Source organism: Heterodontus francisci, chromosome 9 (genome assembly GCF_036365525.1).
Source record: "Heterodontus francisci isolate sHetFra1 chromosome 9, sHetFra1.hap1, whole genome shotgun sequence".
NCBI classification, from domain to species: Eukaryota; Metazoa; Chordata; class Chondrichthyes; order Heterodontiformes; family Heterodontidae; genus Heterodontus; species Heterodontus francisci.
Window position 1 is genome coordinate 111,143,090 of NC_090379.1, and position 27,875 is coordinate 111,170,964.

The 27,875-nt window shown below is 43.7% G+C and overlaps 1 protein-coding gene across 3 annotated transcripts in view; it reads right to left on the reverse strand.

Annotated features, from left to right (window-relative positions):
- Positions 1-1,137: 1,137 nt before the first annotated feature.
- Positions 1,138-27,875, reverse strand: part of LOC137373975 (calpain-3-like) — a 46,434-nt gene continuing 19,696 nt past the window's right edge. For all 3 annotated transcript variants that reach the window (XM_068039676.1, XM_068039675.1, XM_068039678.1), the window contains 8 exons: positions 22,256-22,333; positions 21,085-21,142; positions 17,036-17,097; positions 14,142-14,210; positions 12,141-12,219; positions 10,122-10,238; positions 4,958-5,016; positions 1,138-4,109 (listed from right to left, as the gene is read on the reverse strand). In XM_068039676.1, the coding sequence (XP_067895777.1) occupies positions 4,083-4,109; positions 4,958-5,016; positions 10,122-10,238; positions 12,141-12,219; positions 14,142-14,210; positions 17,036-17,097; positions 21,085-21,142; positions 22,256-22,333 (549 nt within the window). In that variant the 3' untranslated portion in view covers positions 1,138-4,082. The remainder of the gene's footprint in view (positions 4,110-4,957; positions 5,017-10,121; positions 10,239-12,140; positions 12,220-14,141; positions 14,211-17,035; positions 17,098-21,084; positions 21,143-22,255; positions 22,334-27,875) is intronic.

Consider the following 27,875-nt stretch of genomic DNA (forward strand, 5'->3'; position numbering starts at 1 on the left):
CCAGTGGCTTCAATAACTTGGCAACAGGAAAAAGCAACAACCCAAAATGTCACCTGGCAGATTCACATGCAGCACTTGTGGCAGAACCTGCCTCTCAAGGACTGGCCTCCACAGCCATCGGCAAAGATGCACCATATGAAGACACCTGATCTAAATGCATTGTTTGCTGAGTGTCCATCATCTCTTGTACATGGAAGGATGCCAACACAAGAGTAACTCATCTCCTGACTTCCCAAAGCCTGTCCACCATCTACAAGGCACAAGTCATGAGTGTGATGGAATACTCTCCACTTGCCTGGATGAGTACAGCTCCAACAATATGCAAAAGCTCAACATCATCCAAGACAAAGCAGCCCATTTGATCGGCACCCCATCCACCATCTTAAACATTCACTCCCTCACCATTGGTGCACAGTGGCAGCAGTGTGTACCATCCACAAGATGCACTGCAGCAACTCACCAATGCTCTTTCGACAACACCTGCCAAATGCAGAACTCTACCATTGAGCATGACATTCATGAAGCCCTAGATGCGACATTGACATCACTGCATCATTATCAGATCAACATTCCAACAAGGGTAGCAGATGAATGGGAACACCACCACCTACAGGTTCCCCTCCAAGGCACAGACCATCCTGACTTGGAAACATATCACTGTTCCTGGGTCAAAATTCTGGAACTCCCTCCATAATAGCACTGTATACCTACATCACATGGACTGCAACAGTTCAAGAAGGTGGCTCACCACCACCTTCTCAAGGGCAGTTGGGGATAGACAATAAATGCTGGCCTTGCCAGCGATGCTCACATCCCATGAATGAACAGATAAAATTGATCAAGCAGCTGAAGATGTTTGAGCCTAGGATGCTACACTGAGGAACTCCTGCAGTAATATCTTGGGGTTGAGATAATTGGCCTCCAATAATCACACTGCCTTCCTTTATGCTAGGTATGACTCCAGCCAATGGAGAGCTTTCCCCTGATTCCCATTGATTTTAATTTTGCTAGGTCCCCTTAATCCCACACTCGGTCAAATGCTAACTTGATATCAAGTCCAGTCACTCTCACCTCACCTCTGGAATTTAGTTCTTTTGTCCATATTTGAACCAAGGTTACAATGAATTCTGGAGCCAGGTGGTCCTATGGAACCCAAACTGAACATCAGTGAGCAGGTCTTTTTTTGCTCCCGTGCATTTATAAGTAAATAAAGTGTACAGTCCTCAAGCAGAACTTTAATATATTAAAAGCACACAGGAGATAGCGGAACTTAAATAAATAAGGCATATAGGCTGCAACATGATTGTGTGAATGCTCAGCAGTGAGACACAGCCATGGTCTATCTTCACTTCTCTGCTGCACCTCCTTCAACCATCATGGAAACTGTGATGTTGACACTTTTGATCTGCCCAAATTCATCGTTGCAGGCACCCACTCGCCGTGCTTTTTATTTGTTGGATCTGTGACATCACGGCAATGTGTCTGATTGATTTACAAGTACAGCCATGAAACAAAATATTTCCCATAATTAATCTTCACACAAACTTGATAAATGATCTCTTTGAGCTGTCCCAATGGTGTGGTGGGTAAAGACACTGCCAGTGTTGCACTGAACCACATCAAGTAAATGTAAGAGATTTAGAACAGAGGGCAGGAGACATTTCTTCACACAGAGGGTTGTGAAGCTGTTGAATTCACATCCAGGGTTAGCATTTGAGGCCTGAAATTGCTGGGGTTTTAATGGGACATTAGAATTACACTCCATTATTAATTTGTGAAATATTTGCAGAGTAAAAGAAGTACACTATGAGTTCTGAATCTTCACAAATTGCTGGATGATTTGCGGCACTCCGCTGTTAGCTTCTCCAATGCCTATAGAATCCCTTCTCACCGTAAGCCTCCCCAATAAATTTAATGATGATCAGGAATTACGATGCCAATACGAATTATTCCTGCCGTAGCAATTTAGGGCTGGAAATCAATGTTGCAAAGGACCCTGATATTGATGTAATTTATGGTCCTGACATGGCATTCAACCTTAGAAATCCATAAAGGGACCAAAGGAAGCTGTGGAGTCTCACACCAGCTGGTAATGAATTGTTCCTAGACTTTTTCTTTTATCCTTTACACTTGCCTTGGCAGTCTATTATGCTATTCTTATCATTCTCTGCTAGTGTCACAAGGCAATACATTTGAGGATTCAAAACTGTTTTGACACTCTGAAATGCAAATTAGATACGTTTCTTTCAGAAAATAACATTTTGAGATACACTATATGAGTAATTTGAAACTTAACATAGCATGCTTGGGAGGAACAGGTGACTTTGAACCTATGGCTCCCAAAACTCTCCACAACTGAGGTTTTCCTCATGTCATTTCTGGAACTGTTGTAGACTAATTAATAAAGATTGATTACTGATTAGTCAACAACTCCATAATTATTTGACTACTGGGATGGTAGAAGGCGAACTAGATAGACATTGGACTTGCTTCATGTAGCAATCCCTACATTCCTATAAAAGTAGTGCAATGACATACCCACTGGGTGTTCCACTGTCTTTATCAAGGTGAATGAGTCCGCTGTTCTATACTTTTCACCCATGAAGTGGTTGTACATTTTGCTCACCTACCCTGCCACTCACTCATTAACTTCTCAAGGATCAATACAACAACTCCCAATCATATCTGGGTTACAATATCCTCTTCATCTGTTTGTTCTTTTAATTTTTTACTTCCTTTTCCTTTCTGTCTATTTTTCTCTCTTAATTCACTCTTTCTATTTCTATATTTCATTTGGCTGTAATTCAACCTATTCCCTTCTCCATCATTCACTGTGTTTCTTTCTCTATCCTTTTCTTTCGTGGGTTATGGAGAGAGACCATTCAGTACAACATTCATGAAGCCCTCGATGCAACATTGATATCACTGCATCATTATCAGATCAACATTTCTGCATTTTTCAGTGTAAATATAGTGCAATGTGACTGGTGAGCAGAAAAATCCGAGTAATGTTGTTCCCTGCCAAACCTGCCAATACAGTAATTTCTGGCCCTTTGTCAACATTCAAGATTAGATTGGATAGGTGGATGAAGGAAAAGGGGTTGCAAAGGTTGGGAACAGGATGGGTAAATGTGTTCACTCATATGTGCTCTCATGGAGGCAACAGCTGACACCGGCAGAATGGCCTGTTTCGGTGTTGTAACTGGTATTTTTTTAATTCAATTTCGAGTTCCAGGTATCACTGGGCAGGCCAGTGTTTGTTGTCCATCCCCAGTTGCTCTGAGAAGGTGGTAGTGGGCTTTCTTGGACCACTGAGTGGTTGTATACAGGTGAGAGGCTCGCTATGTCACTTCAGAGGGCAGTTTGGTGTGGGGCTGTATTTGCATGTGATCCATTGTCAGTATTGACTTCATTGATCTCAGGCAGGCAGCGGTAAGAACACTCCTAGGATAGGGAAAGAGGAAGGGAAAAATTGCTGAACACTTTCCTACTGGATAATACGTGTGTGTGGAAGCTGGCAAATAATTGATGTACCCTCAAGCACTTTACCAGTATTGACTGGCTTGACAAAGGTTATTTGGCAGTAGCAGTCAAGTCTGGTCATATCTTCCAAACATGCACTGATCCAGCTGGGCTGACTGAATAGAGCCCTGGATGATAATTCAGCTCCCTGGCTCTGGGGTACTGAACACAGCTGTAATGACTCATCCCAGACCAAATACTGAACCTGGGGTCTTCTACTCAATGTTTTTTCAGGCAATGCATTTACCCACTAGGCCACCAAAGGCAGAGCTTAGAGTAAGGGGTTTAATTGTAAAATCATACAAGAGCAATAAAGAAAACTTGTGCTTTTATCCTGGCTTGAGGTATTCCCAATAGCAAAGGTTCACACAGTTGCAGTAGCATATGCTGATCTGACAGTATGTAACAAGCTGCTTTACACCTGGATTCCTGAAATGTCGTTGAATGTCATCATGGGTTGAAGGGGTTGGTTTTGCATTTGCTGCTGTTGAGGTTTGGGCGTTGAGTTTGAGGTAATAGCCAGGCATGTAAGTCACCAGGAGCACAGTGTCCTGAGACGCTTAAGCATATAAGGTGAGTTGCAACCACTGTGGAAATAAGAACACCATAAATATTAATCCCATCAGTAAAGAATGCAATGCGTTGAATCAGAGGTCAAATCTGATAAGAACATAAGAAGGGTCTGAACAAGCAAACATAATTTGCTCCATCTAGCATTTCCCTTCACTAAACAACACTCACTGCACTTCAATAAAGAAAATCCATTATGTGAAGCATTCTAAGATGTTCCAAAATGCATAAACCCAATCCTTACTATGTCACAACAAACCTAACTCAAGAAGATAACAAATCAGTTAAACCACTAAGAAGATAAGGTCCTGGGGAATTTCTCCCCAAAGTCCAAAGACAATCTAATCATTATGAAGCCAATCTCTAGAATCAGTCCTTATAAATAAACAGTCACATTCCGAAACCCTGGCCCCAGTATTTGGCACACTGAGGAGGGGAATTTTAACTGCCAGCGGTTTCAATTGGATTCCCATCAGCCACGGTGATTTTAACAGAGAAGAGCGTCTACAAGCTGGGTCACTGCTCCCCAAATGAGAAGAATGGGCCATGATCTTGAGACTGACTTATGGGAGAATATTAGGGAAGGAGAGCTCTTGAATAGAAATCTGCCAAATTCATGTTTTCCCAGTCAAAGATCATGTGTGCAATGAATTCCAGGGCTACTATGATCTGAGGGCTGCTTCACACAGCTGCTATCAACAAACCATCCCTTGTGATGAGCATTAAAGGGAAAGGAAGGGAGTGAATAATATTTTAAAGATCTTGAAATCTGTACATTTAAAGATGTATAGGCCAAGATTTAAAAGGCCCTTCATGCCCTGATAAGGAAATATGGTTCAGTGACATGAGTGACAGTTGCTCCTACCTCCAGAACACTGAGCTTAATGATTCCATCTCCATCTTTATCAAAGGCATGGAAGGCTCCTGCAGAACAAAAAGGGGGATCAATGAAGACAGTGCCTCCTCTCAAAAAACAACACAAAGACAGAAACTGGTTTTAACACAGGTTATGTATAATAATTCTGAGAACACAGCTAGAAAACGAACTGAGCCTCTCCAGCTTGCTGCATCATCCAGGTCTTGCTTTGCTGTTTTCCTTCAACTAACCTTTGCCTTTATAGTCAATGTTTTAGAACAGGACCCATTATGGAGAACAGCACTTAAAGTATTGAAAGGTGTAAAAAAAAGTATCTATGGGCGTGTAACAGTTGTAACTTTTATTCTTTGTCTAATTTTCTCCTCAGCAGTGGGATACCGTCCACAAGTGCAAGTCACCCGCAAGTAGCTCACCCATGGGGCGGCACAGTGGTGCAGTGGTTAGCACCGCAGCCTCACAGCTCTAGCGACCCGGGTTCAATTCTGGGTACTGCCTGTGCGGAGTTTGCAAGCTCTCCCTGTGACCGTGTGGGTTTCCGCCAGGTGCTCCTGTTTCCTCCCACAGCCAAAGACTTACAGGTTGATCGGTAAATTGGCCATTATAAATTGCCCCTAGTATAGGTAGGTGGTAAGGGAATTGAGGGAAGGTGGGGATGTGGTAGGAATATGGAATTAATGTAGGATTAGTATAAATGGGTGGTTGATGGTCGGTACAGACTCAGTGGGCCGAAGGGCCTGTTTCAGTACTGTATCTCTAAGTAAATAAATGTGTAAGCCTAGCCAGTGGACAGCTGACAGCTGTTCCTTTATTGAATCCTGTAGGAGGTCATCACAGCGAAATCCTAATCTTGTTCTCAATCAGGGGAGCTGATAAAGGAAAATGGGATCAGGGCAGGCTCGTGTGGAGGGTAAACACCAACTTGAACTGGTTGGGCCAAACAGCCTGCTTCCATGTTATAATTTGCATGTAACCCTACAGTCATCTAGCAGAAATTAGACAACTCAGCAAAGATCAGGGATCAACCCTTGTGCCTACCTAATTTTATGGCTCAGCACCGCACTTACCAACTGAGTCATTGGGGTGTCCCACATAATCAGTACAGTTGCAAATGTCCTATTGCCTGTTCCTTACACCACTTGAATCTGCCTCCACTTTGCCACTTTGTACCCACTCATCTCTGAGTCATATACCAGTCCCTAACTGAGAAGGCCACACATGCTGTTACATCTTATATAAAAGCAAAATACTGCAGATGCTGGAAATCTGAAATAAAAACAGAAATGCTGGAAATGCTCAGCAGGTCTGGCAGCATCTGTGGAGAGAGAAGCAGAGTCAGGTCAGTGAGTTCTGATGAAGGGTCACTGACCTGAAATGTTAACTCTGCTTCTCTCTCCACAGATGCTGCCACACCTGCTGAGTACTTCCAGCTTTTCTTGTTTTCATTTCTGTTACGTCTTCTTGTGTTTTCTGGTTCCCAGATGTTAGAAATAACCGCATTTTAGACTTGGAATGACTGGAGCTCTTTGTGTTTAATACAGCTCACCATGCTGCCTGGTAGGGACTGGTGAAACTGGTTTTCTGTTACATATCACATGCCTCTCCAGAGCAGCTGTGAATGTGGCCTCCCAGAGATGGTTGAGACTCCATCAGGTGTGTACACCATTCCAAAGAAATGGCATTCTATCACTTTCACAATGCATTTGTCAGCATTTAGCTTAATCCCAGCTTTCCTGGTTCTCTCCATGGCTTCATGTAGATGGTTGTCATGATCTTTTCCACCTGCACCATATATCTGGATATCATCTGCTATGCCGACTGCTCCTTTGCATCCCCTGTATGTCTCACCTACTTTCTATTGGAACACAGCCTGGCTCACTTTGAGGCCAAAAGGTAGACGCAGGAATTTGTACCACCCAAAGGATGTGTTGAATGTTGTCAACAGTGAAGATTCTGCATCCAGCTTCACATTCCAGTCTCCATTTCTGGCATCAAGCTTGCTGAAAACTTTTGCCCCTGCCAGTGCTGGTATGATTTCTTCCAGTGTGGGAAGAGGGTAGTGATCCCTCTTTATTGCTTGGTTAAGATCTTTGGGATCTAGGCAAATTCTTAGCCGTCCATTTGGCTTTTCTCTCACCACGATGGAATTTACCCAATCTGTAGGATCTGTGACTCTGGCAATCACCTTCTTTTCTTCCATTTCTCTGAACTCTCTTTCAAGCTTTCCTTTTAGTTCTACTGGTACTTTACATGGGGGATGAATCACTGATTCCATCGCTAGGTCAATAGTGATGTGATACTCAAAATCTTCAAAGCATCCAACTGTCTCATCAAAACACTCTGGGTACATTTGTACCAGATCTTGTTTGCTTCTGATCAGAGGGTACTTTACAACAGGTGCACTGTCTTCAACCCTCAGTGTTGCCTCCTTCACCTCATGGTTTACTGAGATGATCTGCAGCTCTTCACAACTGCTCAACCCCAGGATAGCTGGACCAACTGTTTCATTGACATAGAACATTCAGTTAACATCTTTTCCTTTGTGTGTCCCTCTGATTTGGGTTGTTCCTAACTCAGTTTCCCCGTATGCTGTTAGCTTGATGTTGTTTGGTTTCAGAGCACCTTTCCTTGGATAACCATTTTCCTCCAACTTTTCAGGAAAGATCTTCTGGTATAGTCTGAGCAGGATGATGTTACTCTGCGCTCCAGTATCAATCTTCACCTTCAGATTTATCATTGTGGGCTTGTTTGTCATCCTCTTCCTGATCTGAATGGTTGTGTGAATTTCTTTTCTCTGGGAACTGTCACATCCAGACATTTCATGCAAATGTATGGTTCCTATATCTATCGTGTTCTCAAACCCATCGTCATCTTCTAGGGTATGGATATTTTGGTTTCTTTCACTACTCATTCGTCCTATTATTCTGGTTCTGGTGACTCGGCTACCACCTTCTTGCTTTGTTCTGCACATCTTTTCCCAGTGATTGGTCTTTCTGCAGATTGATCCACATGTGGGACATTTCCTTCTGTCTGTCAATTCATGTGGTTGTCCACAACTCCTGCGTGTCTTTCTCTCAGTCTGGTGTACATTTTTTTGTTGTTGTTTCACTGCATCAACCCTGCTACCTTTGTCTTGGCTTAACTGGAGACTAGCTGTTTGGGTAGTCATCTGTCTGCTCGTGGCTTCATGTACTCTGGCAGAGTCTACAGCCTGAGATATTGTGAGCTTGTCCTTTCCAATTAGAGCTTTCTGTACTTCAGGATGTGCAGAACCCCAAATGAGTTGATCTATCAGTCTTTCATCTGTGTCCTTAAATTTACATTTTCTGGCTGCATTTTTCAATCTTGTTACAAATTGTCAATAGGCTCACCTAGTTCCTGTCTGAGACCTTGAAATTCATATTGGTATATTCAATGATTTGATTTTGGCTGGAGATGAGTGCTGAATCTTTCAAAAATGTTGTCTGGGTTTCTGCTGCCTTCTTCACGTAGGTCTCAGCTGTTAAATAAATTTAATCCTTTATCTCCAGCCCACAGAATGGCACAGCTGACCCTCTCCTCTTCAGTAGTACCTTTTAGGAAACTACTAAATGTCAATCTGCACTTTTGTTTAAACTTCTCAAATGCCTCTATGACATCATCAGCTTCCCAATTCATCATGGGCTGTAGCTGTGCATTCATTACTGTCCCGGCTGACATTTTGTTTTTCGTTTTCGCACGAGTCACTCAGTTTTGCTTTCTCTCTCTCTGGCACTAATTTGAGTCAATTGTCCCAATCTAATTCTTTTAAAATGTTCTAGGTTTATTCACAGACACTTGCTGCCACCATATTAAATCTTCTTGTTGTTTTCTGGTTCCCAGATGTTAGAAATAACCACACTTTAGACTTAGAATGATTGGAGCTCTTTGCATTTAATACAGCTCACCATGCTGCCTGGTAGAGACTGGTGAAACTGGTTTTCTGTTACATATCACATGACTTTCCAGTGCAGCCGTGAATGTGGCCCCACTCAAACACTTACACATAACAATGAGTTCCTAGCTAATTAGTTCCTAGCACTTTACAGATAGTATAACAATATATAACACATGCCTTCTCTCAAGTTCTTGTCTCATGGTTCAGAATGGCATGGCCATATGTCTACCCAGGGACTAAACTTGCAGCTTTCTACCTCTCTACTCATTATTACTCTGCAATAATGTAACTAAGATCAGAAGCTATACGCTATTCCCTAATGGCTTGGAAATGTGTACATAGTTCATGGCTGAGGCTGAGGCCTGGAATTTAACTCGGAGCCATGTTCTGTGCAGAGAAACTGTTTTGAAATTGGGAAACCTGGAAGAACAGGTTTCCCAAACATCTGCAGGTCTCCTTTAAATTATTTCAAGTTAGTATCCAGTCCACAGGCAGCCTGAGTGACAGGCTAAAGGCCTATCGGGCAGGAAGGCCTGCAGCAAAAGGTCGCAACCAAAGAGTGCAGGTAGGTCTAGCTGTGGTGGGGGCCGGGGGAGCGGGGTGGGGTGGGGGGAGTGATAGGTGGGGGGTCCCAATTGCTAGGGGGTCCTGATCATGGCAGGGCAGTTCCGATAGTGGTCAGAGGGAGCAGATGCTGGTCAAGAAAGTCTAATTGCAATGGGGGAGGGGGTCCAACGGTGGTCGGGAGGAGCATCTGGTGGTTGGGGTGGGGACAGATGGTGGTGAGGGATTGCGATTGCTTGGGGGAGGGAAGCAGACAGATTATGACGGTTGTGGTTTCCTGGGTAGCCTGGAGGAATGGTGGAGGGGGGAAGTCATCAGGAATGGTGGAAAATTGACTAGAAATGGTTGGGGAGTCACTTGGAATTGTGGGGGGAAATCAACAGCAGGAATGACGGGGGAGTCACTAGGAATATTGGGGGGAGGTCACCAGGAATAATTTAGTGCCAAACTGAGGACCATTTTGAACAATGCGACCATATCATTAAAAAAAAAGTCAGTCCTTCCTTAGTTGTTGCACAGATCGTGAGAGAAGGTGCCTTCACTTCATCTGTGTGGTGTTGAATTTAAACCCAGATCACATAATAGAAAGGACAATGTTCAACCCAGTGCACTGCACAGGCTACAAAGACTCCATTGTAATGGAAGAAAGGACACTGCAAATGGTGTTGCACTTACTGAACATCCCCTCCAGTCTTACAAGACAGCAGATGAAGCTGTCAAAGTCCAGGTTCATATTTTCATCAGCATAGCGCATGGAGATGATCTCGTAGAGCTGGCTGTTAAGATGGAACCCTAAAGAACAAGAAACAAGCATATTTACTGGATCTCAGGTAGTCACCAACACTCCCATTCAGTTCCAGTAAACGGGACCTGCCATGTAAATACAGTGGTAACACCGCCCACAGTCCACTGTGGTAACACTGCTCACAGTCCAGTGCAGTAACACAACACAATGCCCACTGTGGATGTATGTCTAACATTTTTGAGCATGTGACTGAAAGTGCAATGAGGAATATCTTTGTTTTGCAATTTGATGCCAGGACTGCAGTGTCCTGTAAGTATTCCACCATCACCCTAATATATGGAGCCACCACAGAGAATGTGTTACAGACATGACCAGGGCGATCATCGCTCACAAAACTGCTGTATTGTCAGCCAAAAGTTGGCGTCAGGATATCTGAACCAGTTGAGGTACTCCAGCCTCAGGAATTTTGGGGACAAGGGTTTTGATGGCAGTACACATCAAAAGGGTTATCTATGTTTTTCCTGCATTTTGGTAGGAGGTACATTGATGCAATCTCCACAGGGCTCTGTAATTTGCACAGGAAAAAGAAATTGGATTTCACCTGAGGTCAAAACAGGATGGATTTTCCAAACTGAGTTCTGACAAAGGGTCATCAACCTGAAACATTAACTCTGTTTCTCTCTCCACAGATGCTGCCAGACCTTCTGAGTATTTCCAGCATTTTCTGTGTTTTGTTTTTGGATTTTCTGCATGTTGGTCAGGATTGGGAAATGTGACACTCTGGCATTACTGCACCGCTTCCAGGATTTTCTGCAGGAAGTGGTGATGGGTAGTGAACATGCCCATCCATATTTGGGCAAGTGCATTCAAAAAATAAGTTAATGACAGGAATACCTCTTCTGACATGCTTCCTGTCATTATCAGTTAAGTAGCACTGGGTGTAAGGAAGACAGAAACAGAAGGTTAAAAATGAGTGGGACACCTTGACTGGTGCAATCATCAGAACAATGTGATAAACTGCCCTCGGCAAGTCACAATATGGAAACATTTTTCAGTCACTTCCTTCCCCTCTTCTGACAGAGCGGGTTCAAGTGTTGCAAGAAGTCCCCTACCGACCATCAATGAAATGAACATGACCTTGAAGGTCTGCCCTTACTATTCTGGTGGGATTGGGACCAGTTCTGAAGAGCTTGGACATTAATTATATCAGTAGACTGAAATCAAGCCCGTGGATCTTGTGACAGGAATGGAAGGCCTGGATGAAAAAAAGTTTAAATGTTGTGCTGAAGAAGCTGACACTGCAGCAGATACTGAGGGGGTGTGCTGTGCTCCTGAGATGGGAGCCACCAACATTTTCAGATCTCCTTTATCTAAAAACTTCACAGCCCACTGACCTCATTGTTGGAGCACCTGAAACTTCAAGAATTGGAAACAAATCCTTTCAAGTCCAGCTGTTCAGGTGTTCATTGATATCGGTACCTACAGTCCCATCTGCGATCATGCTGACCCATTCCTACTCACCTGCATCAGTCTAGCTCCCATCTGCGGTCACTCCTGGCCCATTTCCACTCACCAGCACCACAGTCTAACACCCAACTGCAATCACGCTGTCCATTCCCAGTTACCTGCATCACAGTCTAACTCCCATCTGCAGTTACACCTGGCCCATTCCCAGTTACCTGCATCACAGTCTAACTCCCATCTGCAGTTACACCTGGCCCATTCCCAGTTACCTGCATCACAGTCTCACTCCCATCTGCAGTTACACCTGGCCCATTCCCAGTTACCTGCATCACAGTCTAACTCCCATCTGCAATTAGACCTGGCCCATTCCCAGTTACCTGCATCACAGTCTAACTCCCATCTGCAGTTACTCCTGGCCGATTCCCACTCACGTACATCACAGTCTAACTCCCATCTGCAGTTACGCCTGGCCCATTCCCACTCACCTGCATCATTGACAGCGGTGCGCATTTCATAGCTGTCAATTAGTCCAGAATTATCCTTATCATATTCCTTAAAAATTGTCTGCAAAATATAGAAATAACAAATGAAAATATATCTGGCTGGGACTAAGGCCTAAATACAGTTACTGGATCCTATATGAGGGACTGTGGCCTGAATACAGTTACTGGATAATATCTGAGTGATTGAGGCCTGAATTCAGTCACTGGATCATACCTGTGGGGCTGGGGACAGAAAATGTGATGAGGCTGAGGTCATGGAACCTGAATGGAATGTTCACCATCCTATGTATGCAGTTTTGGTCTCCTTCCCTGAGGAAAGATATACTTGCCATAGAGGGAGTGCAACGAAGGTTCATCAAACTAATTCCTGGGATGGATGGATTGTCACACAAGGAAAGATTAAATAGACTGGGCCTTTATTCTCTGAAGTTTAGAGAATGAGAGGTGATCTCATTCAACCATACAAAATTCTTAGAGGGCTCGACAAGGTTGATACAGGAAGGATGTTTCCCCTGGCTGGAAAATCAAGATCCAGGGGACCCAGTCTCAGAATAAGGGGCAGGCCATTTAGGACTGAGATGAGGAGATATTTCTTCACTAGTGGTGAATCGTTGGAATTGTCTGCTGCAGAGGGCTGTGGAGGCTCAGTCATTGAACATGTTCAAGACTGAGATCGATAGATTTCTACATAATAAAAACATCAAGGGTTAGGGGGATAGTGCAGGAAAATGGTGTTGAAGTAGCAGATCAGCCATCATCTCACCTCTTCGAGGTGGGCTCGAAGGGCTGAATGGCCTATTCCTACTCCTATTTCTTATGTTCTTATTGGGACAATCATAGGTCAGAGCCAAGGATTATCCTTTTTGGACCTCTGTCCATTTCTCATTCCTGGATGGTTTTAAGTGGTTATCCCACTAGTTAAAAGTTCTATAGAAATGATCATTTGTAGTGATGCACCAATGTGCTCTGCCTGACAGTGTGTGCTTTAAAGGAAGTCGACTTGATTTCACACATATTCTTAGGTGCAATTGAGCAGGCTGTTTCATACGTAGACAAAGTCTTAAGATTTCAATTCTTTCAATCTTTGGACTATCGAAGAAACAGACATCTCAGAGAGACAACATAACCAATGATTGAGTGGGTAACTGCATTACAAAGTGTCACTTTGCCTCATACCAGTTTAGCAGGTTGTGGATTCAATCCCTGATCTGTGCTGGTTTTAGCTGAGGTAACATGGTGGATGTAAATATTGGCTTTGATATTCCTGACTGGTGAAGGAGCCAAATCATTCGAGATTCTTTTCCTGTTTACTTTCCAATAAATGCATGTGTGAGTACAGGTTCAGGCTTGGCTGTGATAGTACTGCTCCCTAGCATTCATACTCAACAGTAGACTCATACATGATGAATAGATACCTTTCGTGGCATGTGTGGCCTGCTGGTGCCCTGTGGAATAGTAAGCTCGCATAACAGAGGGATAAACAAACACCAGTAGGAAAATAGATGACTCTGAAGGACAGCCTGACCACATGCTCCAGTGTCCTTTCAGACTTAAAAAACTACTCAATCAGGAATTTAATAGTTAGGCGAGTAAATGTATCAATGCAGTCAGTTTTGATCGAGTCCTGAGCTACAAAGTTGCCCGACCTCAGTGACTGGGATGGGGTGGGGATGCACGGGTGGTGGTTGGCCAGGAAGACCATGACTCCCTAAATTCATTTGTCCACTGCTGAGCTGATCAGGTAAACAGGTACATCAGGTGAATGGACAGTAATGAATTATAATTTTAGATAGTTCCACCATTTTGGACGAAAGCCTCTCAGTCACAAACCTTTCTACTTGTTCTGAGAATCTGAGCAGGACCTACCGAGCCACAGTACCATTTGCCAAACATTAATTATCAAGACGTTGAACCCACTATAATTCAAACACAGTAATACTCCCTGTGACGTAAGAGCTCCCTAAATCCTCCAGTACATCCTACCTGCCATTTCTTAATCTTGTTCCAGAGGTGTCTAAACTCCATCAAATTAAGCTTTCCGGATCCATCCGTCTACAGTGAGCAGTGTTAAGGAAGACATAATAACAGAAAATAGGAGATAGTGTGATTGTCTAGCCGGCTGGTAATGGGATTGCTAATTCCCTAGCCTGTGAAGGGACAGTGCCAATTTTACATCCCATATCAATGTAAGTTGTTGATCAGAAAAATAGCCTCTGCAGACTGCAAATCACAGTAGTTCCTTTATGTCACTTCAGTACTTAATTTGTAATTATGAAAGCAAATGAACACAACAAGGTGCAAAAGCGCAGAACAGGTGATAGTGAGTCAGCAACCAGTTTTACATTGTTGAACCAAGTCAAGAGCTAATCCCCATGTCTGTGAAAAAATTAAAGTGTTTGCATTATTCCAGATAATGTGTTGATCAGATCTTTATCTGTAGTCCTGGGAGTACCTGATCATGGGGGACAATATGATTGACTTTGACAGGAGGCAGAGGGGAGCAATGAAGATGTGAAGAAATCAGGAATTTATGATGTGAAGAAATTAAAAAAGAACTTGGATTTGTTTTCTGTGCAAATGACTCCACATCGAGTCATTTACAGCAGAGACAGAGGCCATTCGGACCATCGAGTCCTTGCCAGCTCTTCGTGGAGCAATCTAGTCAGTCCCACTCCCCCACTCGATCCCAATAGCCTTGCAAGTTTGTTTCCTTCAAGTGCCCATCCAATTTTCTTTTGAAATCATTGATTGTTTTCACTTCCATTGGGCAGCAAGTTCCAGGCCATTACCACTCACTGTGTAAAAATGTTCTTCCTCACATTCGCCCCACTGCATCTCTTGCCCAAAACCTTCAATGTGTTCTCTAGTCCTTGTACCATCAGCTAATGGGAACAGTTTTTTCTTGTCTATCTTATCTAAAAATGTCAATCTTGTACACCTCTATCAAATCTCCCCTCTTTTGCTCCAAAGGGAACAACCCCAGCTTTTCCAACCTAATCTTGTAACTAAAATCCTCCATCATTGGAACCATTCTGATAAATCTCCTCTACATCTCAAGGACCCTCAGATCCTTCCTAAAGTGTGGTGACCAGAACTGGATGCAATACTCCAGTTGAGGCCTAACCAGAGCTTTATAAAGGTTTGGTATAACTTCCCTGCTTTTGTACTCAATGCCTCTATTTATGAAGCCCAAGATCCTATATGCTTTGCTAACCATTCTATCAACATGTCCTGCCATTTTCAAAGATTGATGCACATGCACCCCCAGGTCCCTCTGTTCCTGCACACTCTTTAGAATTGTGCCATTAAGTCTATATTGCCTCACCCTATACCTTCTGCCAAAATGTATCAACTCACACTCCTTTGTATTAAATTCCAACTACCACTTGTCTGCCCATTCTGCTAGCCTATCTATTATCCTGTGGCAGACAACTTGAAACATCCTCACGGCTGGTGACTTTATTGATGTTTTCAGGATTACCAAGGGAACTGACAAAACTGATTTGGCCAATTTGTTTCTGATAGTAAAGGTGGCATATATCTGCGGTTGCAAGTTAAAAATGAAGAGGTTGGCAGTAAGAAAGCAAGTCGAAGGGGGGATTGTATTTGATGCAAATTTCCTTGGGACTTCTCATGCTCTACTGCTTTAACTTGATCAGAAACTTCATTCATGCTCCCTGAACCTCCACCAAAATTACAGCGGGAGATGCCCAAAGGAAATTCCCAGCAATTTACACAAAGCATAAGAGAGTGTGAAATAAGTTACCAGGAAAGGTCCTTGAAGCCATTGGTAAAAATGGGTTTAAGGGACAATTGAATTATGTTCTAGAGAGAGAAGGGAATGAGAAATGCAGTGAGAAGATGAGCAGATAGCAGTGATCCATCAAAGAGGAATTGAATTGATGTGACTATTCCTGTTCCATATGTTTTTGCCTACAGACAAGTGTAATTTTACCATTTCATATCACTGCATTACCATTAGAAGTTGCAACTCAAGACTACATTTGATACAACTGTTGGCGCTATTCAGTAAAGTTAAATTTTAGCAAAATACATTCTAGGGGAATGAACAATTGAAGTGAAAACTCAACAAACAGAAACAAAGTTAAAGCCAAAGGCTCAGGAGACTTGGCTCAAGTATCCACTGCCAATACAGACCGGAAGGTTGCAGGTTCTAGTCTGCTCTGTGCTGAGTTAGCCAATCACAGCTGGTTGTCACTAGGAGTGCAATTAGCTACAGTTAGCATCAGTACCCCAGGGTGAGGTAGGTGCAAATTGGGCAAGCTTCTCTCTCCCTCAATTGTATGGACATCAGCTGTGATATGCCCCACAGCTGACCAACATGTCAAGATTCAAAAATTAACAACAGCCACTTAGCAAGGCTCACCATTCCCTGTGGAGGTATGTCCCAGTGCAAGTCAGCACCATCAGAATGGAAGGGGAGAAAACTTGAAAGATAGAAGCAAATAAACAAGAAAAAGCCTCTGAGCTAGGGTGGGGATAAATAAGCTGGTTCTAAAATTTTGGAAATCACACAATTATGGGGTCAGCTGATCTTTTCTCTCGCAAATGTAAGGGTACTGAGGACAATTGTACTGCTCCTACTACTGCTCAGCCAGCAACCAGCTATCTTAATATAGACCAGCAATCCAATATGGGATCTTCACAGATTGTCTGACTCAATTTCATGCCGGCAATGCTCAGTCAATGACATTCTTCTAACCGACTGCATCACTGAATCCTCAAGGCACTTTCAATTGGGTCTGGAGTATAGATAGGGTCCCTAAGTGAAAAGGGATTTCTCTAATCCACTACACGGTCAGTAAACAATTGCCAATGAAAGAATAATGAATTTAATGGAGGAAAGAAAAGGATACATCCATGAGGGCAACCATACTGCGACAAGATTCGAGGGTGAACCCGTCAGTCTTCATCTTGTCTGTGAGGAGAAAGAACAGCTAATATTCAGAATTACTGCATCACTTATCGAAGCAATAAACATTTTGAACATTGTGCAAAGGAAAAGACTGAAGGGGAAAAGGAACAGGAAATTATCTCCAACTGCAGTAAGAGTGGAACCTTCCCTCACACAGTTTGGGCGTCCTATGTGCACTGTATTAAGAATCTCTCATATAGTTAAGCAGTCCCATTAACCAGTGCGTACTGTATTGACAATCGCTCATACAGTTGATGGGTCCCATTAACTAGTACATATTCAACAAGAATAACAGCCTGCAATAATATAGAGCCTTTTAAAGTAGTCAAAGATCCCGCAGTGCTTCACTGAGGCATAATCAGACAGAAAAGGACATTGAGCCAATGGAAGGTATTTAGAGTGGTGAGCAAAAATGTGAAGAAGAAAGTAACTTTTGTTTATATAGTGCCTTTCACAACATCAGGACATCACAAAGAGCTTTAAAGTCAATTAAGTATTTTGAAATGTGGTATTTGTAGTAATGTAGAAAACATGGCCGCTAATTTGCACACAGCGAAGTCCTACAACGACAACAGCCTGCACTTGTAGTACACCTTTACCTTAGAAAACATCCAAAGGCGTTCACAGCAGCTTTATCAACCGACTTATACAAGAGGATATTAGGACAGGTGACCAAAAGCTTGGTCAAAGAGGTAGGTTTTAAGAAGCAACGTAAAAGGGGGAAGAGAGGTAGAAAAGGGGGGAGGTTTCGGGAGGGGATGTCAGAGCTTAGGGCCCAGGCACCTGAAGGCATAGCTACCATTGTTGAAGGGATTAAAATTGGGGATGGGCAAAAGGTCAGAATTGGAGGAACTCAGAGAACTCAGAGGGTTGTAGAGCTGAAGGAGATTATAGAGATAGTAAGAGCCAAGGCCAGGAGGGATTTGAAAACAAGGATGAGAAATTTAAAATCGAGGCACTTCCAAAGTAGCTTTGCGAGCACTGGAGTGATAGGCAGCAGGAATTGATAAAATATAGGATACATGATTTTAGATGAGCTGAAGTTGTGGAGGATGGAGAATGGGAGACCGTCAGGAGTCATTGGAATAATCAATTCCGGAAGTGACAAAGGCATGGATGAGGATTTCAGGAACAGATAGTTGATGTGAGGTATTGCCTACAGCAGTTTTAAAAGTGAGTAGGACAGTAGCTGGGGAAAGAAAGCCATATACAACATCAGCCAGCATGACAGCCAGAAAGAGAAGTTAGGTGGTTAGCAGTTTAGTGATGAGGTGTGTTCTCCTTGGAGAAGAGAAGATTAAGTGGAGATTTGATAGAGGTGTTCAGAATCATGAGGGGTCTGCACAGAGTGGATAGGAAGAAACTGTTCCCATTGGCGGACAGATCCAGAACCAGAGGACACTGATTTAAGGTGCTTGCCGAAAGAAGCAACAGCGTCATGGGGAAAATCTTTTTTATGCTGCAAGTGGTTAGGATCTGGAAGGCACAGCCTAAGGGTGTGGTGCAGGCAGAGTCAGTCAAGGTCTTCAAAAGAGAACTGGATAAAAAAGAAAAAATTTGCAGGGCTATGGGGAAAAGGCAGGGGAGTGGAACTAGGTGAGTTGCTCTTGCAGAGAATTGGCACAGACAATGGGCTGAATGGCCTCCTTCTGTGCAATAACCATTCTGTGATTCAATAGTGGGTGTGAGATTAAGGCGGAAGGAGGTGGGACCCATGGACAAGTTGAGCTTCGAGAGGGTATGACAAGAGATGAGACAGAAATTGTAGGAAGACTCAGGGTTAGGGTGGGGAGAGCTCGGAGGAGATTTGGCTTAGTGGGCAAGGGGAAGAGGGGAAGCAACCAAACAGGCAGTCTCAGTTTTAGTGTTGTAGTGCAAGAACTCCTTGCACTTGTTTTTGGAGATGAGGGGGGAGGGGCAGAGGACAGGGGTTTAAGGTGATGTTTAAGTGGTGAAAAAAAGAAACTGCGGTTATGTCTGCTCTCCTGGATGATCCTGGTATAGTGGATGGTTTTGAGAGAGGGGAGAGTGAAGTATGATATTGTTTGATGTGATACAGCAAGATCTGGTAATGGATGCAAACTAGTTGTACACCAGGTTCTTCAAGTTTGCACCCTTGGCCTTCAGGAATCAAAGATGGGGCCATACTAGGGGAAACAACTAGGATGAGACAGAGTAAAGTCTTTGCTGGGGACATGGGCATCAAAGGTAAATATGATGGAATGGTTAAGCAGATTGACAGCTGCAAAGTATATGTATTATGGTGAATGGAGGGCCAAAGGCTTGGCAGTTGGGCCATAGAAAGTGTAATTGTTAGTGATTTGGACATGTAAGTGTGAGGGATATAAGGAAGTGTTTGTAGCCAGTTCTATCTATGATGCAGACCATGGGAGCACAGAGGCTATGGGAGATGGCAGGTTTGAGCAGTGCCAGTGAGTCTAGGTAGGAGAGGTTATACAGAGGGAAAGGTTAAGAGAGGATAGCAGGTTAGTGAATTCAGAGGAGAGAGGGCAAGAGGAGCTGAGATGAAGATTGAAATCACTGCACGAGGAGTCACAGTGCAGAAGCTGAAAGAGAAAAGGACAGTAAATACTTCATTGAGAAACCTGGGGTGTAGCTGGGGTGGGGTGGGTTGAGGGGGGGCGGGGGGGGGTGGGTGGTGAGGCGTAAAATAGTCAACTGGAATTTTAAAGAAGCAGGAGGGGTAGAGCAAAGGGTTCGAAGAAGAAGAAAGTACTGGGGGAAACCAAGATGTAATTTGGTGATAAGGGCCACATCATCACCACGATGGTTGGCTGGTACAGATATTGAAAAATGTAGGCAGCCAGAGAGGCAAATATGGCTCACCGTCCTGAGCCAAATTGCAATCAAAGCTACAGTGAATGCAATCATATGCAATAAGGTCATGAATGGCAAGGACCATGTTCACAAGTGAACAGGCATGCTGAAGGGAAAGACTGGAGGGAAATGTGGAGAGGGAAGACCATAGAACCATAGAAAAGTTACGGCACAGGAAGAGGCCATTCAGCCCATCATATCTGCGCCAGATGAAAAAACTAGCCACCACTAGAAAAATCTAATCCCACCTTCCAGCACCTGGTCCATAGCCTTGCAGGTTACAGCACTTCAGATGCAGGTCCAGATACATTTTAAATGAATTGAGGGTTTCTGCCTCCACCGATTTGGGCAGTGAATTCCAGACACCCACCACCTTCTGGGTAAAAACGTTTTTCCTCATGTCACCTCTAATCCTTCTACCAATCATCTTAAATCTGTGCCCCTTGGTAAATGACCTCTCCGCTGGGGGAAACAGGTCCTTCTTGTCTATCTCGGTCCCTCATAATTTTGTACACCTCAATTAAGTCACCCCTCAGCCTCCTCTATTCTAAGGAAAACAACCCGAGCTGATCCAATCTTTCCACATAGCTGCAATTTGCAAGCCCTGGCAGCATTTTTATAAATCTCTTCGGTATTCTCTCCAGATCAATGATGTCCTTCCTGTAAATTGGTGACCAGAACTGTATGCAATACTCCAGCTGTGGCCTAACCAGCATTTTATACAGTTCCAGCATTTGTATTCTATACCTCGGCCAAGAAGGGAAAGCATTCCATATGCCTTCTTCACCACTTTATCTACCTGTCCTGCTACCATCAGGGACCTGTGGACATGCTAGGTCAAAATCCTGGAACTTCCTCCCTAATAGCACTGTGGATGTACCTACACTATATGGACTGCAACAGTTCAAGAAGGTGTCTTCCACCACCTTCTCAAGGGCAGTTAATGATGGGCAATAAATGCTGGCCTTGTCAGTGATGCTCACATCCCTTGGATGAATTAACAAAAACATCACCAAGGGCAGCAAGTAGGTGAGATAGAGCACACCCATAGGAGCCTCCAGAGGTAACGGTGCAGGTGCTGGGCATTATGTCACACGACCTTATTGTACTGATAAAGATTGCTGTTAAGTTTCTTGTTTAATCAGTACTTACGTTTTTTAACAACACGGTTTAGGATATTCCTCAGTTCAGATGCAGTGATCTGCATGTCCTGTGGTGAACAAAATAAAACGCTTACATTTTGTTACAGACTTTGCCCCAGAGTTTACCTGACCTTCCACTTTAACACACCAAGCATTTGTTGTTGTTCTCTCAAGACACACAACTGTCCCTTAGGCCTGTCAAAGTAATGGAAAATATCCATTTGAAAGCTTTTGCTATATGTGCTGGGAATATCCAATAATTCCATCCAGGAATATCGATCAACTGACACCAGAATTAATACAATCAGTCGCAGCAACTGATGCATGAGTAACTCTCTATTCCTGCACCCCTTTCAAAATTGCACCATTTAGTTCATATTGCCTTTCCACCTCATTCCTACCAAATGCATGACTTCACAACTCTGTGTTAAATTGCATCTGGCATGTGTCTGCTCATTTCACCTGCCTGTAGCCTCCTGAACTCTGTCACTACCCTCCTCACTGTTTACAACATTTCTGAGTTTCGTGTCATCTGCAAACTTAGAAATTATGCTCTGCATACACAAGTTCAGGTCATTAATCTTTATCAAAAAGAGCAGTGGTGCTAATACTGATCCCTGAGGGTCATCACTGTATACTTCCCCCAGTCTGTAAAACAATGTTCACCACTACCCTCTGCTTTCTGTCTCTAAGCCAATTTTGTATCCAAGCTGCCACTGCCCCGTTAATCCCACAGGCTTCAATTTTGCTAATAAGTCTATTGTGTAGTACTTTATCAAACACCTTTCGAAAGTGCATATCTACTACTTCAACCACACTACTTTAATCAACCCTCTGTTACTTCACCATAGAACTCAATTAAGTTAGTCAAATACGGTTTGCCTTTAACAAATCTGTGCTGTCACTTGTTAGTCCATATTTTTCCAAATGATCATTAATCTTGCCTTGGAAGTTTGTCTTTAAAGGTTTCCCCACTACCGACATTAAGTTTATACCTCTCTTTTCTGAATATGGGGTGTAGCATTTGCAACCCCAAGTCCTCTGGCACCACACCCATTTTGGGATTCAATTTTTGTTATGAGATGAGATGATAGAAATAGGCAATAATGCCTTTGAAAGAATCTTCCCAAAATCCCAATCTCACTGAGAAGGAATCATTAGTAGGTGTCAGTAATACTTACTTCTCCCGAAATCTGTTCGAAAATACGGCGGAACTGCAGGTCCTCCTCACTCTCCTCCTTGGCTGTTGTTGGAGAAGGCTGATCGTGGAAAGAAATTAAACTAAAGGTTATACAGTTGCTGATGGACAAACTGTCAAGAACAGGTCTCTTATCATCTCAGAAAAGACATTTGCACCAAAATCCAATTGTGATAATAAGTCTAAAAAGTCAAAGCCGACATCAGGCCTCTGACAGCATTAGCAGTGATTCTATTTTTTTAACAAGCCTTCAGTGTGCCCTGTCAACAGGCCACTGATTGGTTCTCCTAAAAGGCCTCTGACGGTCAGCGTGCCAATAGGACTCTGCACAATAAAGACCACTGACAGTTAGTGCTATCCAATTGTTCTTATGTAGCACTAGCCTTAAGCAGTTAGAAGCACATTTATAATCTGACATAAAGCACTCCCTGCTGTGTAAGACTACTTCAGTTAATATTTCAAAGCAACCAAAACTTGTGCTAACTTCAGTTGCTCATGCAATTTTCTTTTAATTCCACTGTCTATGGAAATCCAGGTGATGCTGCACATCAGCTGCAAACCACCAATCGTCCTGACAGTTTGCTTTTCTCAAAGTTAATGTATAAATAAGCATGTAGCTGCCTCCTCAAAGTGCACAAGCAGGCCTGCCCTAGCAGCACTGCCTGAAACTCCTAATTTATTCATCGCCAGCCACAGCAGAAACTTAACAGACGTGCACCTATTCACTTCTGACCCTGGTAAATTCAGAAACAAGGACTGAAGGACAAAGGACCATTTCTAAATAGGGAAATTCACCATAAAAATCTCCTTTGGGGAGCTGGCCTCATAATCAGGTCACTTTATAAAGAGAGATTCTGACAAGAGCCCTTGAAAATTTTTAATGATATTAGCTGTTTAAAGTGAATGTCTGTAATTCAAGTCTTTGTTGGCGAGACTGTCTCTGAGAGTCAGGACCTGTTGCTGAGACTGTCTCTGGGAGTCAGGTCCTGTTGGTGGGACTGTCTCTGGGAGTCAGGTCCTGTTGATGGGACTGTCTCTGGGAGTCAGGTCCTGTTGGTGGGACTGTCTCTGGGAGTCAGGTCCTGTTGGTGGGACTGTCTCTGGGAGTCAGGTCCTGTTGGTGGGACTGTCTCTGGGAGTCAGGTCCTGTTGCTGAGACTGCCTCTGGGAGTCAGGTTCTGTTGCTGAGACTGCCTCTGGGAGTCAGGTCCTGTTGGTGAGATTGTCTCTGGGAGTCAGGTCCTGTTGGTGGGACTGTCTCTGGGAGTCAGGTCCTGTTGCTGAGACTGCCTCTGGGAGTCAGGTTCTGTTGCTGAGACTGCCTCTGGGAGTCAGGTCCTGTTGGTGGGAGTGTCTCTGGGAGTCAGGTTCTATTGCTGAGACTGTCTCTGGGAGTCAGGTTCTGTTGCTGAGACTGTCTCTGAGAGTCAGGTCCTGATGCTGAGACTGTCTCTGAGAGTCAGGTCCTGTTGCTGAGACTGTCTCTGGGAGTCAGGTCCTGTTGCTGAGACTGTCTCTGGGAGTCAGGTCCTGTTGGTGAGACTGTCTCTGGGAGTCAGGTCCTGTTGGTGAGACTGTCTCTGGGAGCCAGGTTCTGTTGGTGGGATGAATTAATTTCCAGCCCTACTTTCTTCCCATATCCCCTAGTAGTTTACTCCCATATTCGGCCAGGCCAGATTTCTATCCTCACAGGAAGCTCGCAGACATGCTATTGCCCTGGTGCTCTTAAACCCCAACATATCTGACCCTTTCCCATCCAGATGCAACAGGATTTTCAGTGTCAGCATCTGTCTGCGATTTTAGATCCCTTGTGGATGGGAAAGAACTGGGCAGAGCGTATTTCACTGATTTCAGGCTACTGCAATCCAAGCCATGCTAGCACATGGAGAAACCTTGGTTTTGTTCTTGTCTTCCATTTTTTTCTCCTTTTCCTTCTCCGAGTCTACAGTGTCCTTAGTTCTATCAGAAATAAAGACGATTGGCTAGAGGAAAGAGGGAGTGGTTAGAAATGATGAAGCGGAGAGAGTTGGAGACACAGTGTGCGTTTGACTGGTGCCTTGACGGTATAATGACTAAAGTTCCACCCGGTTGGTTCAGTTGACTTAAAGGAATGGGCAGGTGAACCATACAGAGCAGGAAGATCCCATCTCTGATCAATCTGTGCTGAGCTGGTTCTCTCAGCCAGGCTGCACCACAGTTGACTTTGGCATCACTGGGTTAGCGGAGGGGAAAAACAGCCCGCCAACACTCACCACCTAAACTCACTTTGGCAAGGTAGTGGAAGGTACCTGATACCATCGGAACCTGAACTAAAGAAAAGGGAGAGAAGTACAAAAGGGAGAGAAACGTGGCAGAAAAAATGAAGCAAAAATAAGGTACATTCATTTAATTATAGATGCCCACATTTCAGCTGAGTAAGTGCTTTCTTTGGGGGTGGGGGAAGGGCTGGACAATTTCCAAGTATTTTCAAAGTCTCCTGCCTCAGGTATGCTGTCTTTCCCTCCCATGCGAGAAGCCATGTTCCAGCACCCTGCACAAATTGTTAGGGTTAAGAGTCCCAAGTCCATTAGAAAGCTGATTTGAAGGAACCAACAATTGATATAAAAGTAAGGATTCAGTGTGTTACATGAGAAGGGAGGTATTATAGACAGGCTTTTATAAGGATGTGCATGTTATAAATTTATAAAACAAACATTTACAAGCCTGCACTGTGAGCAGCCTCTTGATATTTGTTCCCTAGCAGCAGTGTGGAATTGTAAAATTACCCCTCACATCGCCTACAATGGTTTTTCCTCTGTTTCCATAGTCTGCTCCATGCTGCTCCAGGTCTCCATTCTTTGTCCTCTCCCACTCATCACTGGTACATTGCCCCTTGCCTATATCATCTGGAAGCATTGGAATCAATTCCACGTGTAGGCCAAGGATACCAAGCTTTGCCCCTCCACCTCCTGCATCGACCCCAAGACTGCCATTCTACTCAGTCCAGCCTGGTTGAGCCGAGATTTCCTTCAGCCTGGTTTCAGTAAAACTGAAGCCACCCTCTTTAGCTCTCTGGTTTCAAACAGCTCAACCTCCCCAGATGGAGCTACCTTCCCCTTACCAAGAAACATTCCTCCCTCCAATCTCTATCTCATCTTCATCACTACTGAAATCCTAGCTTGCATTTCCATCACCTTGAGACTCGATTTCAAAACTAGAACTCATTCCAAATGCTTCAGACCACATCCTCAATCTCAAAATGACCCAGTGTCCCATCAGCCTTGGGCTTGGGAAGCTCCATTGGTTCTGTATGCCCCAACTAATTAATTTTGAGACTTGTGACTTCACTTTCAAATACCGCTCCCAGGGGCTCACCCCACCTTACCTCAGTGATGGCCTTCACTGCTCCAATGGCAGTTTCCTATCTTGTTCTCTCCGTTCCACCCTCAGTGGCCATTCTTTCAGCCATGCTGGAATTCCTTCCCTTAATCCCTCTAGTTTCAACCTTCCCTGCCCATTTTCAACAGCCTCTGAAGGATCCTTTTTTTTCAACAATGCTTTCAGTTCCCACCCATTCAATTTCTTTCCCTCTTACTTGTTAACCTTTATTTCCATCCACTTTGTCAAATGTTTCGAGATTTCTTGCTGTATGTGAGGAATACTGTAGGAACAGCATCTTGTGTTATAGGGAAAGGATGTGTTATCAAAGAAGTTATCAACAGGGAAATTATTAAAAACATAGTTTTATATGGAGGGTGGATGTTATAATGGAGTGTTGCATGGAGGAGCCTATTGTAAAGGAGGCGCTATTAAGAAGGGGCAGGAGGGGATCTGTTATAAAGTGGGGATTATCAGAAAAGTCCTGTTATGAAGGGGGTATTATCAGGTGGGTGCCTGAATTAAAGCAGGTATTATCAGGTGGGTGCCTATTATAAAGGGAATGTTATGAGGAAGGGATGTATTACAAAGGAGACATAATAAGCATCATGATTTTTAAACATAGACTGGACAATAAATGATCCTTCAAGAAAACATCTGTAAAATCCAGATATTTTACATAAACGTTCAAGAAAGAAAAATACATAATTATATCCTAAGAGGTGGTCCTGACCAACAACAACCAACTGGAGCATTAAATCAGAATAAACAGTCCAAAGCTGGAATGAAACCTGTACAAAACTAATTTCAGACCAGGCTGAAACTAGCTTTTATTATTTTACCCCCAATCTCTCCCATTTTGATTGAGAATTGTAAGTTTGTGATTTGAGCCATGTCACTGGGGAGGGAAAAGGATCAAAACTGTCCCACTGTTGCAGGTAAAAGCACAGTGTGGTACTGAGCCATAAAGGCCAGAAGGATCCCGGGTTTAATACCTGCTCCATGCTCAGTTAAATGGTCTCATCAGTAGTAGGGATGCTACAAGTGACCTAAACAGTTAGAGAGGGCAACATCAATCAGACAGGGTTCCCAATCCCAATTCCTGCATATGTGAGGACAGACTGAGGCTCAGTTGTGCTGTCTGTACAATTGAATTATCTGCAGACGATACCCCTCTGACAAGAAATACAGCCAGTTGGGTGACCACACCAGCTAGCACTCCACATCCCAGCAATGTAGAACTGGGCACCACCAGGGGCAGTACTAGAAATGTTTGCTGGGAAGCAGCAAGCCTGAAATTAGCCATGCCAGCCAGCATCGGAGGAGAGGTCTTTCTGGAGGTGAAGGGTCAGTAAGATGCCGCTGAGCTTCTAACTGGTATTTGGGCAGAAATGAGATCTGTGGGGAAGTATTTGGATAGTCCATGCATGATATTTAAGGAAGAAGATCCGTGGTTTAGTATTTTGAGAGATAGGGAAAAAGTATCCCATAATCTGGGTTTTGGGTTTGAGGGGCCTGTAGGCTAGTTGGAGACAGGGGTCTTTGGGCTTATAGTCAGGGAGAGTGGTGCCCGTAAGCTGCAAAAGTGGGGGCAGAGTTCTGTTGGCTGGTCAATGGGTAAAGAGGATACTGTGCTTGTAGTGGGCACAAGAGGGGCTTATAGCTTATGGGAGCCTGGAGGCTGGTATTGGGGAGCAAGGGGTCATAGGAACATAAGTAGGCCATTTAGCCTGTTCCACCATTCAATGAGATCCTGGCTAATCAGTGACCTAACTCCATATACCTGCATTTGCTCCATATCCCTTAATATCTTTGGTTTACAAAAGTCTGTCCGACTCAAATTTAAAATTAATGATTGATGTAGCATCAACTGCTATTTGCGGAACAAAGTTCCAAACTTCTACCACCCTTTGCCTGTAAAAGGTCTGTAAATTGATAGCTGGGAACACGTGGTACAACAGTCAATATTTCAGGCAGTATGACCCTGGCGGAGGTCAGTAGGCAAATTAGAATCGGGAAAATAAGCCTTCCCTCCAAGCACTTACACAATGGACTGACATGAGCCCCATGATTAGTTCATCTGAACCACCAAATAAGATAGAAAGCATGCACAATGAAACATGCAGATTAGGTGTAAGACATACAGTTCATCTTAGAAACAGGCATTAGCCACGAAGTCTGGGTTAGTCTGCATTTTGGATACAGTGGGTATAGATCTTGACTCTGCAATATTAAAAAATAAGGAA